This window comes from Bos indicus x Bos taurus, chromosome 25 (genome assembly GCF_003369695.1).
Source record: "Bos indicus x Bos taurus breed Angus x Brahman F1 hybrid chromosome 25, Bos_hybrid_MaternalHap_v2.0, whole genome shotgun sequence".
Lineage (NCBI taxonomy): Eukaryota > Metazoa > Chordata > Mammalia > Artiodactyla > Bovidae > Bos > Bos indicus x Bos taurus.
The window spans coordinates 19,969,735-19,986,542 of record NC_040100.1 but is presented as its reverse complement, the minus strand read 5'-3'; the positions used below and the strand labels follow the sequence as shown (position 1 = coordinate 19,986,542).

The 16,808-nt window shown below is 44.0% G+C and overlaps 1 protein-coding gene across 2 annotated transcripts in view; it reads left to right on the top strand.

The window, feature by feature from the left end:
* The window catches only part of SLC5A11 (solute carrier family 5 member 11), a 57,322-nt gene that overhangs the window by 18,494 nt on the left and 22,020 nt on the right, over positions 1–16,808 (top strand). For both annotated transcript variants that reach the window (XM_027527332.1, XM_027527333.1), the window contains exons 5-9: positions 1,722–1,826; positions 3,002–3,061; positions 12,032–12,136; positions 13,664–13,769; positions 14,850–14,930. In XM_027527332.1, the coding sequence (XP_027383133.1) occupies positions 1,722–1,826; positions 3,002–3,061; positions 12,032–12,136; positions 13,664–13,769; positions 14,850–14,930 (457 nt within the window). The remainder of the gene's footprint in view (positions 1–1,721; positions 1,827–3,001; positions 3,062–12,031; positions 12,137–13,663; positions 13,770–14,849; positions 14,931–16,808) is intronic.

Genomic DNA, 16,808 nt, shown 5'->3' with positions numbered 1-16,808 from the left:
TCCCCAACATGTGGACCCTTCTCAGGTCCAGGATCAAACCTGTGTCCCCTTCATTGGCAGACAGATTCTTATCTACTGTACTGCCAGGGAAGCCCCCGTGCGTGTGTGTTAAGTCACTTGAGTCGTGTCTGACCCTGTGTGACCCTATGGACTATAGCCCGCCAGGCTCCTCTGTCCATGGGATTCTCCAGGCAAGAATACTGGAGTAGTTGCCATTTCCTTCTCCAGGGGATCTTCCTGACCCAGGGATTGAACCTCTGTCTTTCATGTCTCCTGCACTGGCAGGCAGGGTCTTTACCAGGGAAGCCCCCAGGGAGCTTTAATTCAAGAAAAACAACGGAATCGCAATAAGAACAGGAAGCTTTGTCGTGTTTCTATTGGGAATGGCTCTATTCCCATCCCCTTCTCTTCAGCTCTGCAGTAGTCTTGAAGACCAGTAGGTTAGAACAGGATTGGATCTCGTTCAAAGCCCCATTCTCATATTATTGCCAGTGTTTTACTCTAGAATGCACCCTTTGTACAACTTGTCTTTATTTGATCCAAATCAATGATCATGCAGCATGAGCAGCTTTTTATCCAGAGGTATTAGTTAAAAAACCATCAATTTGACATTGCAGCTGCCTAAGCTAATAAGGGAATTAAAATGGCACGTTAGTATCTATTTAACACAAATAGTAGCAGTCCCTAAACTGAACTATAGATTCAACACAATCCCTGTCATAATTCCATATGCATCACACCCCCCCTCCTTTTTTTGCAGAAATTGGTAAGGCAATCCTAAAATTCAGATGGAAACACCAGGGACCCAGAATAGCTGAAACAAACTTGAAAAGGAAGAAAAAAGTTGGAGGATTTAGGACTTCTCTACTTCAAAACACTGCTAAGCTATAACACTCAAGAGAGTGTGATAGTGACAGATCAATGCATAGAGTCAATGAAAACCAGGGACTAGAAAGTCAGTGGGCGGCACCACAGTCCCCTCACAAACAGTTCCCGCTCTCTCCCCCCATCATCTGTCTCTTTGTCTCTATCTGGTTCTGTCCTCCCTTGAGCTGCCTTTTTCTGCAAGTCTTCTTCATTCTCCTCTCAGAGTAGCAGACTTGAATGTGCTATGCACCCCGCTCCCCATCCCCTTGCTACACACACACTGCCCTGGGTTACATGCCCCCCAGTCTAAGGGACCAGCAAAGATGATTTCCCAGGTCCAGATTCCCAGGAGAGAGAATGTAATTGGCTCAACTGGGGCCAGGTGCCCAAGTCTGTCTTATGTCATCAATGAAGTCCAGGAATTGGGGTCCTCAAGAACTGTTCTGCTCACTTAGAGTTCTGCTAGAAGGGCTCTCCACTTTGCTAAGTGAGAAGTGGAGCTGAGGAACAACACAGGCTTCCTGATTCTCATCCTGGAGCACTTTCTACAACACCTGTTGTCCTCCCTAACCCCTAGGGATGCTGCATACAGTTGTTCGAGTTGTGCACTGCACAAGCCTAGTGGGGGGCACAATTTACATTTTAGGCATCCTAGATATGCATATTTGTTATGTCAGTTTCCTAAAGGTGGAAGTAAAAGAGTCTCGGAGAAGAGGTTTTTATTGCTAGATGAACTAGGGATGGCCCCACTTTCTCCTTTTGTCATGGTCCCTTTGGAGTATGGGAAGAAGGGGAGTGGGAAGAAGCCACTCCAGAGCTTGGCTGCAAGATCTGACCTGTCCGTCTCCCCACAGGTGGGTGCATCCTTGTTTGCCAGCAACGTTGGAAGTGGACATTTCGTTGGCCTGGCAGGGTCAGGTGCTGCTGCGGGTCTTTCTGTAACTGCTTATGAGCTTAATGTAAGTATGTTTCCAGGGCAATGTCAGTTCAAGATTACCAAACAAGTGGATCCTGGGCGGGGGGCAGTTTTATGCATGCTCTGCTCTTCTAAATATAGTGGTGCTTTATGAAGAAACAAGCAGGAAGCATCAAGGGCATCCCTGGTTAGCAAAAATCAATTTGATCTGCAAGTCATATTGCAGGCTTCCCCGTGTTTGCTTGATGGGAGTCCGTAAGGCAGATATGTGTGTGAAGAAGGCACGAATCTCTTCTGTGCAGATGCAGAAGATACAAGGTTTTGTGGGACTGGGGGGTGTTTCTGTGTATTAGATATCAATTGCCCATCACAAAACTTATGTGGTTCCATGGTTCTTGATCTTTTTGCCACCCTGCAGATACTCAGGAGACAGGACACACTCTCTGTGTAGCAGGCTCATTCAGGATATGATTTTTACTGATTGGGAGGGGATGCACTTATTAATAGTGATCTTCATCTTCATAACAACTCATTTTTTAAGCGTTTACCCTGTGCCATAGACTTAAGTACACTGCATACATCATCATATTATGGGATTCAATTACAGATTAGAACCAAACCATCTGGATTCAAATCTGGGCTCTAAAACTTACAGGCTGAGTGACCTCGGGCAAATTACTTGACCTTTCTGAGCCTCATGTATAAAACAGAGAAAATAATGGTACCTTCCATATCGGGTCATTGTGAGGATTAAATGACTTCATGCTTGTAAAGCGTGCATGGGAATGTCTGGAATATAATAAGTGCTTAGTAAGCATCGTCTTACTGATTCCCTTGCAACAACCCAGTGGCGGTGCTGCTACTCTCATTGCACAGGTGAGAAAAATGTGTCTCAGAGACCTATGTAAACTCTCCCAGCACCAGCTGTTCATCAGCATGGCCTGCCTGACCTCACAGCCTTGTTTTGAGGGAACACAAGTGGACAAAGTGGGATATGCAAGGTTTAGGAGACATAGCCCTGGGAGCCACTCTGCCCCACTTCATCCCCATGTTCTGTTTAAATATGGGGATGTGATGGTCCAGGGAGGGTGAGTTACTCAGTAAGTAAGAGATGGAACCAGAGCAGACCAGACTAGATTCCATCCAGACATAAGGAAATCCAAATTGTCACCACAATGTTGGGCAGGAGCTGAGTCCTGATTCTGTTTTCTCGGGCAGGGCTTATTTTTCGTGCTGATGTTGTCCTGGATCTTCCTTCCAATCTACATCACTGGTCAGGTGAGTCTGAGGGGGTCCAGGTGCTATGGACTAGGAAGATCCTTAGGGAGAGTCGGCCCTGCCTTCATCCCTTCCCTCCCAACAGCATCCCTCTGTCCTGCCAGTGGACATCCGTTACACAGTCCCCAAGAGGTTGCAGCATCGGTGAGGGGTGACTCGTGTATTAATTAGGACAATTAGGAACACTGTCCTTAGCAGTTCCCACCTAGTAATGATGGAACATTTTGAGTAATGACATCAAAGATACATGCGGGATATTCAGAGGCTAGAAGAAATGTGGGCTCAAAAAAAATTTTTTTTTTTTGAATGTCAAAACACAAAATCACAGTCTTTTCTGAATGTTTAAGCCATAACAGATTACTGCTTTCAACACAGACACACACACCCACATGATTCAGTGATTTTTTTTCTTCCTTTCTACCTAAAACTATAATAATTGAGTTATTTCTGGCTGATGTGATATGTCAAATTTTTTGTTACAAAATAGTAGTGCTTTAGACTTTTTGACAGAGGTAGTTTAAAAAATCACTTCTGCTCTTATTGACAGCTTTCTGTCACACATACCCTCTCGACTTAATCCTGTTTTAGATATTCTACTAGGCAGACCAAGATCACAGAGTATCAGTGTTATTCATCAAGTAATAACTGATTTTAACTTTTTATTATGGAAACTAAAAAAATATACAAAGTAGAACTACTTAATGATCAGGAAAATCATTAAAAAAATCACTCTGTACTGGAAGTAGTGCAATCTTATGCAAAGGCAGTGAGGTAGGAATAAATAAATTATCTTGCTTGGAGATAATACTGAGTCTAAAAGCATGGCTTTTGGTCGATGGGGAGCCTGGGTCTGTCCAGCTCCTACATGGACAAAATCTCTGAGGCAGAATAACACTAACTAGAAGTGAAGATCTCTGGATCAGTGGGTCTTTCTTGAGCACCTTGAATAGGAAGGAATGAAGGATGGTGGAGATGTAGTTTAAAGGTAGGGTGGCCAGATATTTTTAGCTGATGGTTTCTATTTTCTCTGTGAAGTAGAAGATGGTGTCATTTGCTGAGAGTGAGGAAGGAACTTGTGTGGTTGAAGGTTAAGAAGAGGCATGAAGAATTGAAATGATTGCTGTGGTTTGTAATAGAGAAACCTGGGGACTCCCACAGTATCACTGATTGGGGGACTGGGTATCTGTACTGTGAATATCATGCCGTGAAAAGGGCTGAAACTGACAGAATTGTGCTGCTGTGAAAGGATCTCCAGGCTTTATTGCTCAATTAAAAATTCCTGTGGCTCCAGACGTTCTTTGGTCAACATTTTATTCAAAGGGGAGATGAAGCTGATGTTAGATAATAAATGCCACAGTGCTGAGGAGCAATAAAAAGCTACCCAATCCATTTCTATTGGGCAATAAAATAAACACAGAAAAGTAATAAGACACAAATGTGGTGCTTAACAAATTGTTGTAAAACGAATACCCAGATCGAGTCACAAAGTGTAATACCCTCCCTCACATGCCTTTACCAGATAGCAATGTCTTCCTTTCTTTGTGACTTCCACTGAGCTCACTCCCTTACTTTTCTTTATAGTTTTAATTGTGCACACCTAAAGAATATAGTTTAATTTTACTTTTTTGGAATGAAATATAGTACATGGAATGGTGGGTAACATTCTTTCCTTGCGTGTACCTGGTTAATTTCCATTGCTATGTAGTATCCCGGAGTATGATTATACTCCAATATATTTGTCTCTCCTTTTGTTCACAAGCATTTAGGTTGTTCCTAATGTTAGCCTAGAGGAGAACATGGCAACCCACTCCAGTAGTCTTGCCTGGAGAACCCCATGGGCAGAGGAGCCTGGTGGGGACCGTACATGGGGTCGCAGAGTCAGACACAACTGAGAGACTAAGCACAGCACAGCACAGTGTTAGCCTGTGATGGACAGTATTGCTGATAACATTTTAAAAAATTACTTATTTATTTTTAGTTGTGCTGGGTCTGCGTTGCTGCACATGGGCTTTCTCTGGTTGTGCTGAGTGGGGCTTGTTCTTCTCTGCAGTGCCTGGGCTTCTCATTGCGGTGTCTTCTCATGTTGCAGACCACAGGCTTTAGACTGCAGGCTTAGTCATTGTGGTGCATAGACTTAGCTGCCTCACGGCATGTGGGATCTTCCCAGACCACAAACCTGTGTCCCCTGTGTTGCCAGGTGGATTCTTAACCACTGGACCACCAGGGAAGTCCTGGTAACGTTTTTATACAAGTGTCCTGATGAATATAAACATTATGTTTATGGAGGAAAATCTAACTATAGGTGGAATTTCTGGGTCATTGGATGTGTTTATCAAGTTTGGTTAGACATTGCCAAATTTCTTCCCAGAGTAGCTCTCTCAGTTTATACTCCCAGCAGCGGGGCATGCAAATTCCCTTTGCGCCATTGCTCTGTGTTCTTGGCAATACTTGGTATTTTCCAGTTTTAAAATCCTTGCCAATTTGGTGACTGTGTAGTTTTCTCCCTGTGCTTTCCATTGGCAATTCTGTTTATATATTTTCTGGCCATTCAGATGTCCTCTTTGGGAAAGTAACATGTCTAGGACTTCTGCCAACTTTTCTATTATGTTCTACAGTTTCTTCTTATTGATAGAAGTTCTTTGTACATTCTGGAAACAAGCTGATTACATGTATTGCAAGTATCTTTGCCCCCTACTCTGTGGTTTGCATTTTAACTCTTAATGGTATTTTTTGATAAACAGATCTTTTTAAAAGCTATTTTATTCAAGTACGGTTGATTTGCAATGTTGTGTTCATTTCTGCTGTATAGCAAATTGATGCAGTTATCAGATCAGATCAGATCAAATCAGTCGTTCAGTCGTATCCAACTCTTTGCGACCCCATGAATCGCAGCACGCCAGGCCTCCCTGTCCATCACCAACTCCCGGAGTTCAGTTATACGTGTATATATATATAATATATATATATATATTCTTTTTCATATTCTTTTCCATTACGGTTAATCATAGGATGCTGAATGTAGCTCCCTGTGCTATACAGGAGGACCTTGTTGTTCATACATTCTACAGATGAGTTTGCATCTGCTAACCCCAAATTCCCAATCCACCCCTCCCCCACTCCTCACCCCCTTTGCAACCACAAGCCTGTTCTCCGTCTGAGTCTATTTCTGTTTTGTAGATAAGTTCATTTATGTCATACTTTAGATGTCAAATATGTTATATTATACAATATTTGTTCTCTCTCTGACTTACTTCACTAGTATGATCATCTCTAGGTGCATAAATGTTGCTGCAAATGGCATTATTTCATTCTTTTTTATGACTGTGATATTCCATTGTGTACATATATCACATCTTCTTTATCCATTTGTTTGTTGATGGACATTTAGCTTGCTTCCATGTCTTGACTGTTTTAAATAATACTGCTGTGAACATGGTTGCATGTGTCTTTTTGAATTATAATCTTTTCTGACATACATGCCCAGGAGTGGGATTGCTGGATTATACAATAACTCTACATTTAGTTTTCTAAGGAAACTCTACTTCCCTTGTGGCTCAGCTGGTAAAGAATCCACCTGCAATGCAGGAGACCTGGGTTCGATCCCTGGTTTGGGAAGATCCCCTGGAGAAGGGAAAGGCTACCCACTCCAGTATTCTGGCCTGGAGAATTCCATGGACCTCGATTCCATGGGGTCACAAAGAGTCGGACACAACTGAGCAACTTTCACTCACTCAAGGAACCTCCGTACTGTTTTCCATAGTGAGTGTACCAATTTACATTGCCATCAATAGTGTAAGAGGGTTCTCTTTAACAGATCTTAATTTTAATGTTGTTCCATTTACCACTTTTCCTTAATTACTGCCTTTTATATCTTATTTTAAAAATATTTTCCTATTCAAAGGTCATAAAGATATTCTTCTGTATTACCATCTAGAACTTTTTATTTTTAAGTCAATTATCCACCTAGGATTGACTTTTGTATACCATGTTTTGAGACTAGGATGACGCTAATTTTATCCATCAAGAAAATTATAGACCAATTTTACTTTTGAATATGGAAAATGACTCCTACTCTTTAGAGATCCACCCTACTCTCCATCCACAGTATACTCCTGTCAGTTCATTCATTTATTTGTTCTTTGAAGAAGGATTTATTGAGCTGTATGCGAACTGTATTCCAGACAGTATTTAACAGGTCCTCATCCTCACCAGGCTCTGCATCACCAGCTTAATGCAAAACTTTCCCCTCTTCTTGTAAAGTTTCCTTTTCCTTTGTGGTTTGGTTAGCTCCTATCATCTGTCCAATTCCTACTTTAAGCAACTCTTCCTCCAGGAAGCCCTGTCTGGAGGGCTAACCTTTCTGGTTAGGTTAAGTCTTCTCCTTCGTTTGCCGTCATGGCTGTTGTGCATTTGCTTGTGTGATTATTAAATTAATACACCTCTCACATTAGACTGTGTCTCTCCCACCATACGTTCTCAACATTAGCAATGGTGACATTTGGGGCAGGCTAATTCTCTTTTTTAAAATATCTATTTATTTGACTGTGGTGGGTCTCAGTTGCCACACATGGGATCTAGTTCCCTGACCAGAGGTTGAACTCAGGCCCCCTGCATTGAGAACGCAGAGTCTTGGCTAATGGAACACCAGGGAAGTCCCTGGACCAGGATAAGTCTTTGCTGTGTGTGTGTATATGCATGTATGAGGGGTGGTCTGTGCATTTTAGGATGTTTTCTCAGCATCCCCTATCTCTATCCACTAGATGACAATCAGTGTTAGTGATAGTCACTCAGTCGTGCCTGACTCTTTGCGACCCCATGTACTGCAGCCCACCAGGCTCCTCTGTCCATGAGATTTGCCAGGCAAGGATACTGGAGTGGGGTTGCCATTTCCTTCTCCAGGGGATCTTCCCAACCCAGGGATCGAACCTGGGTCTCCTGAACTGCAGGCAGATATTTTACCGACTGAGCTACAACCAGATGACAATGGCACCCTTCAAATTGTGGCAGCCACAGCCTCTCCAGACATTGCCGCATGTTCCCTGGGGAGATAGGAAATCTTCTTCTTTCCATTGAAGGCCACTGCACTAGACTGCGTGTCTCTCCCATTAGATCGTAAGCTCCAGGAGGGCAGGAACCAGTTTTGGTTTCTCTCAGTGTCTAGAATAAGGTCTGGGGACTTCCTTGGTGGTCCAGTGGTTTAGAATCTGCTTGCCAGTGCAGAGGACATGGGTTTGATCCCTGGTCGAGGAAGATGCTATGTGCCACAGGGCAACTAAGCCTGTGGCCCACAACTTCTAAGCCTGCACACTTAGAGACCATATGCTGCAACAAGAGATGCCGCTGCAATCAAAAGCCTGCACACGCGGCAGCAAAGAGGGCAGCCAAAAGTAAATAGTGTCCGATACATAGTGGATGCTTGAAAAATATTTGTTGAAGCTACTCAGTAGCAGGGTCCATGATTTCAGAAGGAATCAAAAGGCAGGATGAGCTGACATTCAAAAGAAGAGGCACCATTTAGGAACTGAAAATCTCAGTCAAGTGCCAAAGCCAGGGTCATCAGGCTGAGCAAATGAGATGGTGGCATTGATGAAAACTTTGGGGATTGGTGGTGAATAGAGTCCTGGAGATGATGAGGTTTGGATGCTGGCCAGAGAAATGAGTTGTTGAGGTGGAAATGCCTGTCTGTTGTTGGGGCTAGGACATTGTACAAAGTGTCCCATGTAGGTTCTCTGCACTGTCCTTGAAACTGCTTCCAGACTGGGGGAAAGCCTAGAAAGAGGGCAAGACCACAAAGGAACTGAAATTCTCATTGGCTGCTGAACAGCGTTCTGGGGAGGGTTGGGGTGAGCGGAGGTTGCTATGGCTGATGACATGGCTTTCCGAGGAAGAGGGAGGGGTTTCCCATGAGGATGGAGTGTGGCGGTCTGGATCTGATTCAAGGGAGAGTAAGACAGATGCTGACGTCCTCTCGCCACCTTCCATCCTCAGGAGATGAGGAGCCCCCAGAGCATGGAGCTCAGGAGGTCCTCTCTCGGGGCAGCTGTCATTGGCTGTGTTTATTTCCTGTTAATGTTCACCCAGCAACACTCATAGGGTGGTTCCTGTGTCAACAGTCATTCACATCTCTGTCTCTCAACCTTGTTTTCTTCCAAATTGCCTTCTCAGCCACTTTACAACAAACAGCCTGGGCGCTGCCTCCCATCTGTCAGCTAGCATCACATTTCTCCCCAGAGTTTGATTTCTAGATACCAGTGCCGTTCACTTTCTGATGATTTTCATGCCTTCTTCCTCTCTTAGCTCATTAGAAACGTCCTGCATGTAGCAGGCTGTGCAGCTCTCTGTAGATCGAAATGGAGGTCAATTGATAATAAAGGCTGTCAGCCAAGGATAGGAATGTCGCTCTCCAGCAAGACCCGCTGATGGTTGTCATTCACAGACCAGAGAGTGAATCCGCTTGAGCAGCAGCATCCTTGGTCTACTTATCTGAATGGGCCGAAGCTTTCATGCGCTCTCTCTAATTAGCTCTGACACCATCACCAGAGGGCTTCCCAGGCCGCTCAGTAGTAAAGAATCCTCCTGCCAAGCAGGAGATGTCGGTTTGATCCTGGAGTCAGGAAGATCCCCTGGAGAAGGAGATGGCAACCCACTCCAGTATTCTTGCTTGGGAAATCCTATGGACAGAGGAGTCTGGTGGGCTACAGTCCATGGGGTCGCAAAAGAGTCAGACACGACTTAGCAACTGACGAACAACAACAAACTGTCACCAAGAGTGTGTCCATTCAGTGCGGTTTGATTGAATCCCTCTGTGTGTTATTCCCTGATAGTGCCAGACTTTAGTGCCATGTGCTTCAGGAAAAACCCCTGTTTGCCTTGCAACAAATCAGAAGGTTGAGACAAGACATTCACCGGGGTCAGAACCCCTAAATGCCCTTTCAGGGATGGGGGAAGGAAGAGATACTTTTTAAGTTTTTAAAATTTCAAGGTGTTCATTTATTTACTTCTATGGGCTCCCCTGGTGGCTCAGTCGGTAAAGAATCTGCCTGCAATGTGGGAGACCTGGGTTTGGATTGGGAAGATCCCCTGGAGGAGGGCATGGCAACCCTCTCAAGTATTCTTGCCTGGAGAATCCCCATGGACAGAAGGAGCCTGGCGGGGTGCAATCGATGGGGTCACAAAGAGTTGGACGCAACTGAGCACATACATATTTATTTCTAGAGTTCAATTTTTTGGCCAGTATTTTATTATGAAAAGATTTTCAAACATACATTAATGTTGAAATAATTTTACACTGTACACCCTTATAGTCTTGAATAGCCAGGTTTTACTATTAACAATTTGGCATTCTTTTTTTTTTTTAATTTATTAATTTGGCTGCTTTGGGTCCTCGTTGTGGCAGGCAGGATCTTTAGCTGCAGCATGCAAACCCTTAACTGTGGCATGTGGGACCTAGTTCCCAGACCAGGGATCGAACCCAGGTCCACTACATAGCCACTGGAGCACCAGGGAAGTCTCAGTTTATCATTCTTAAATCAAGTCTGGCTATCCAGTTTCTCCCAGTCTCCCCTCCGAGCTTCTTCTGCCTTCACATCTGACCTTGGGGTGGATGGTTGGCTGTCTGTCAGCTCATGTTTTGGTACCCATTAGTCTCTCCCTGGGTTGGACTGGGAAACATCCAAGCAGCAGCAGCCTGGAAAAGGGGCTGCAAACATTTCTGTGACTATAATCAGCTCTCTTTCCTTCTCCATCTGAGATCTAGGATCTCATGAAAGAAAAGTTTTTGGTTTGAGGTTCTTTTGTCCAAACACAGCATCCTCTGAACCCAAGTCTGGGGGTACAGTGAGGAGATTGGGAAAGGACATGCCATCCCCCAAGAAAAGTATCACCCAAATAATGGTTTTCATCAGCATGACCCAGCCCCTGGGGTGCCCCATATGGCAAGGACAGCCAGCCTGGGACCACCCATCTGGACCATGGGCGAGCCACTCACTCAGTGCTGCCCTGGTCTCTCTGCTGTCTCCGGAATGTGCACATTTTGCTTTTAGGATTCTGTGTTCCTGGTAACCTGGTTAACAGTTTAGAGCAATTTTCCCAAAGTTTAGAGCAAGGACAAATGGAGATTGTTGAGATGATTTTATGCATTAGATATGGAGCCAACGACACTGAATCATCTAGAGAAGTTATTGCCTCCTCCATTGTCTTCAATGAGCTCAAGGGTAATGTTTCATGTTGGTGTTAGTGTGCTTTTAACATCTGTCCAACACTTTTCTGATGACTTTTTTTTTTTTAAAGAGTAGGTTCCAGGCCCAGGGTTTTTTGTGTGCAAGAGGAAGGCACCAGAAATGAATAGAACATAAATGAGTTATTTTATTATCAATGTGTATATTTTTGCTGGTTTCCTTAAGTTTAGGATTGATTTTTCCATTTCACAGTAGTGATTTGCATTGTTATTTATAGATGTGAGTGTGTGTGTGTGTGTGTTCAGTTGTGTCTGGATTCCTTGTGACCCCATGGACTGTAGCCCACCAGGCTCCTCTGTCCATGGGATTCTCTAGGCAAGAATAAAGAGTACTGGAGTGGGTTGCCATTTCCTTCTCTTTTTAGATGTTTATTTAAATGTAAACATGATAAAGCAATTATCCTTTAATTAAAAAAAATAAATATAAAAAAATAAACATGAGTTGGTTTAAAGAAAAACATTGTTTTATAGTAACATTTATAAGTTTTATAACATAACATTAATAACACAGATGGCAAAAATTGGGATAGGATATACATTTGGCATATATGATAGTTAAGTACATAGCTCTTCACAGAACCCCAATTCATCCTCACCCCACCCTTTGGTCCCCACTTTCTCCTCCCTCTTAAGTCTCCCACTGAGAATCCCAAGAAGACCATCTGTGCTTCTGAGTTTGGGGAGGAGGGGGAGGAAGGGCTGCTGGGTGGCAAAAGCTCAGCTCTGGTCCCCAGGTCACCACGATGCCAGAGTACCTACGGAAACGTTTTGGTGGCAACAGGATTCCCATCATCCTGGCTGTGCTCTACCTGTTTATCTACATCTTCACCAAGATCTCGGTAAGACGGGGATGCAGCCAGTGAGAAGCTCGTTACAGCCCATTGCTGGTGGCGTCCGCTGCCCGTCCACATTCTTCTCTTATTGAGGAAGCTTCTGGGAGGTTCTAGCAAGATGGGAGGGGTGGGAACAAAGAGCAAGCAGGGGAAGAGTAAGTATGGGGAAAAGGTGGAGAGGACTCCTCCCCTGTCTCCTGCCAAAGCTTCTTCAGCAACATCTCAGGATGGCACCCGACACTGAATGGGACTCCGAGAGCCCTGGGGTGAGTCTGTCATTTTCCTCCTGGGATCAGACAGTTATCAGCTATGAGTCACATGTGCTGACAGCCATTCAATCTGTCCCACCCTGACCTTTGGATAGGCAGATCTCCTGGAAAGCGGCCAAGAGCAGATGCTTGGCAATCTCCAGGAGGTGCGGCTCGGCCTGACTCACAGGATGCCATCTTCTCTTCAATCTGGAACTGGGGGAGACCTTGTCCGGTGTGAGGTGGTGTGGGGCGGGGTACAGGAATTCCATTACATTCAAACAACTATAACTGACTGTCTGCCAGCTCCAGATGTGAAAGAAAGACTTAGAAGGACAACACTTGCTCTCATCCTGGTGGGAATCTACAGACGTGGGGAAGCCTTCCCAAGGGAAGTTACATGTGAGAACGATGCTGAGAAAATATAGAGAAAGAGGAACTGGCATTCCAGATAGATGGACAGAACACGCAACTTTGACTTGTTAGGGAAACAGGGTATATTTCAGCATGCCTGGGGGACTGGGAGCATGAAGTGAGTAAAGGAAATGAAATCAAGTGGCAGGCAAACTGTGAAGCACCTGGCATAGAGCTCTAACTTATTTGGACATTATCTGAGGGGCTCTTGAGAGTCCCTTGGACAGAAGGAGATCAAACTAGTCAATCCTCAAGGAATACTCATTGGGAGGACTGATGCTGAAGCTGAAGCATCAATACTTTGGCCACCTGATGCAAAGAGCCGACTCATTGGAAAAGACCTTGATGTTGGGCAAGATTGAGGGCAGGAGGAGAAGTGGGCAACAGAGGGTGAGATGGTTGGATGGCATCACTGACTCAATGGACATGAGTTTCAGCAAACTCCGGAAGACAGTGAAGGACAGGGAAGCCTGGTGTGCTGCAGTTTGTGGGGTTGCAAAGAGTCGGACACAACTTAGCAATTGAACAACAATCTTGGGGGCAAGTAGGGAGCCACTGAAGAGTTTTGATGAGGAGGAGAGGATGAGATGATCATGATGGTATTTGATAAGGCTGCAGTGTGGAGGATGGAGTGTAAGCAGATCAAGAAGAGAAGCAGGAAGACCACTGAGGAACCTGTATTAGCCTAGTGAAGGGATCTCAAACATAATCACCCATAGGGTTCCCATTTGAGACCCTTGATCTGGGAAGAGATGGGTGAAGAAAGGATAACATATGTTTCTGTGTTTCTCAGAATCAAGGCTAGGGCCTGAGCCTGGGGAAATTGTGCTAAAATGTCCACTCATTCATACACCCATTGACTTCTCTCTAGGTGGACATGTATGCAGGCGCCATCTTCATTCAGCAGTCTTTGCATGTGAATCTCTACTTGGCCATAGTCGGGTTGCTGGCCGTCACAGCTCTATACACCATCGCAGGTACGACTGGACAAGGGGTGCTGCTGGGAGAGGTGGTGGGCAGGAGCTGTGATCCATCCTATCTTTTCCTGGCCCGTCTTCTGATATTCCAGTATGCTAAGACCTTGCCTTCATGAACTCTCAATCTGTTACCCTGGGAGATATGATTTCTCTTGGCCAGAGGGAAAAGATTGTCTGATGGCAGGGAGGATTTCAAAATGTGCCATACCTACATAAAGCTATTTTCCATTTATTTCTTTAAGAACTTTTTCTTAGAACCTACTAAATGCTGAGCAGGTGTATTCACAAGCACAGTGCATAGCTGGATCACAAACCACTGCAGTTTTGGAGCCTGAGGCTCGTCTTTTCCCCTAAGACTTGCATCCCAGAAGAGCGGCTGGTGGGGAGCAGGGCCTTGATATGTATCTGCTTTTTCTTTTTTATAATATTTATTTATCTGACATGCTGGGTCTTCACTGTTGCACACGGGTTTTCTCTAGTTGTGGTTACTCTACGGTTTCAGCGCATGGGCTTCTCATTGTGGTGGCTTCTCTCATTGTGGAGAAAAGGCTCTAGGATGAGAGGGCTTCAGTAGCTGTGGCACACGGGCTTAGTTGCTCTGCAGCATGTGGGATCTTCCTGGACCAGGGATCGAACCCGTGTTCTCTGCACTGGCAGACAGATTCTTATCCACTGGGCCACCAGGGAAGTCCTGGACTGGGCTTCTTAAAGAAGCATAGTCGTCTTAGGACAACACAAGAACAAGAGCAGGGGCTGCAGGGGCCCCTTGAGGCCCAGGCTTGAAGCTCCATAATATCCCCCTCCACCATATCTATTGGTTAAAGCAAGCCATTTGGCCAAGCCAATTTAAGAGGAAGAGGAATCAACTTCACCTCAATATGAAAGGACAGCAAAGCTACATGACAAAGTGGGCAGGCACATGAGAAATGGATCCTGCTGTGGCCATCTTTGCAAAGAGTCAACACTAAGACCTCTGTCCCTTCAGGTCCTGAATTTCAAAGTTTCCTCTGCCACCCACCCAGAATAACTCCTCTCCATCAGAGTACCTGACCGTCACCTCTGTGCTCATCTCCCCTCTAGGTGGCCTGGCAGCTGTGATCTACACGGATGCTCTACAGACTCTGATCATGCTTATAGGAGCGCTCATCCTGATGGGCTACAGTAAGTGGGGTCCCAGGGTCATTTGGGTGGATGACAGCACCTCTCTCAAGAAGGGACATCTGCTTTCTTCACAGTTTCAAACCCAGCTGGGGGATTCCTACTTGAGGCATTGGTTATTTTAGCTGGAAGAGAACTGTGCTTATCATGGAAACTTATCTGTTTCTTAAGGAAAAATTAATAGAACTTCTTATACTGGTGTGGATAAATAAATAACAAAATAAAAGGAAGTAAAGGAATCGTTCTTCCTTACAGGAAAATTCCAATTAATAAATGCAGGTGGGGTGAGGGAAATAGAATAACACCATTAGAACACCATAGTAATAACTGCTACAGGCAAAAGCCAACGATAAATGCTGAAGTTAGCAAGTGAAAGTTTATGAAGAAATAGCATATTTGCTTGGTCTCGAAGCATCAAATCCAAAATATTTGTTCATTACAAGGGGACATACATCCACTTTACAGTGGAGAAGCATGGCACCACTGTACTAAGTGATCAAGATATAGTAACTGATAACACAATAATCAGGTGTACCCATATGTAGCTTCTTATATGGTCACTGAGGACACAGTCACCTCTGTGCCATTCTTGCTGAAATATATACCCTCAACTTCATCGTTTATAAACATCAGACAAAGTGAGGGACATTTTACAAACTACAATGATCAGTATTCTTCAAAAGCATCAGGGGCATGAAAAATAAAGACAGACTGAGGAACTACGAAGAGAGGAGGAAAATAAAGAGACACAGTGAATAAACACAGTGTAGGATCCTGATCTGACTTCCAGAAGAGGAAAAGAACATGAGCGGTGCGATCGGAACAGCTTCTATTGTGGTTAATGGTAATGCACCCATGTTAATTTCTTAGTTTCCGTAATACTAGGAGAAGGGTGTATGGAAACTCTCTGTGCTACTTATACAACTCTTCTGTATGTCTATAGTTATCTCAAAATTAAAAGTTCAAAAATTAATAAGTATTAAAACCCTTGTGATCCGGATGTGCTATCATTTAATGCTCACAGCAACCCAATGGTATTGGTATTACTGTTGTTCCCTTTGTTGGATGAGAAAATTAGGGCACCAACTGTCAGAAAGTTGCCCAATGTCACAAAGCCAGAATTCAAAGCCAGGATTCAAGCCCCAGTCAGACTGACCTCCGATCTCACCCTCTTCCTTCCCTATCACACTGGCTGGTGATAAGAGTAGGGAGATAATGTGGGTAATAACTTTATTGGGAAGAGTCTAGGAGCAGGAGTCAAAGAGTGTAGGCAAGAATTTTTACCTTAACTTTGTGTCTTTCTGCACAGTTATGCAGAATGTTGTGCATGCGTTACTTTTACCTTTCAAACAACATTTTAAAAAAATCATGGAATAATAAATTAGTTTCACACACACACACACAAAAAAAAACAGCAATAAGACTTGCTTATTATAAACTGTATCAGGAAATGTTCTGGATCCTTACAAAGAAGAAAAACTTCACTGATTTATATAAAGAAGAAAACAAATGAGTAATAAATATATAAAGACACATGTTCAGCCTCACTAGATAAATGTTGAGTGTGGTTGCTATCATAATATTTTGAATCTCCCAGGGCCACATAAGTGACTCATAACACTCTCGGGTTTTGGAGGCAAAAGAGCCAAAAGATAGACCTTCACATGGTTTGCTATTTAGCCAACTCCCTGATCTCTTTTCCTAAATATGGGGTCTCAATGAGGAAGTTCCACTATTTAATTCATTATGATCAGTCAGGAGAGAGATAACCGATTCACCTTCAGCAATCTTCCTCATTCTGCTATATCTAGCAGACTTTCTCCTAAGGTATCTGCAGGTTTTTAAATGTGGAAAACTGATTGACAATATATGCTTGATTTT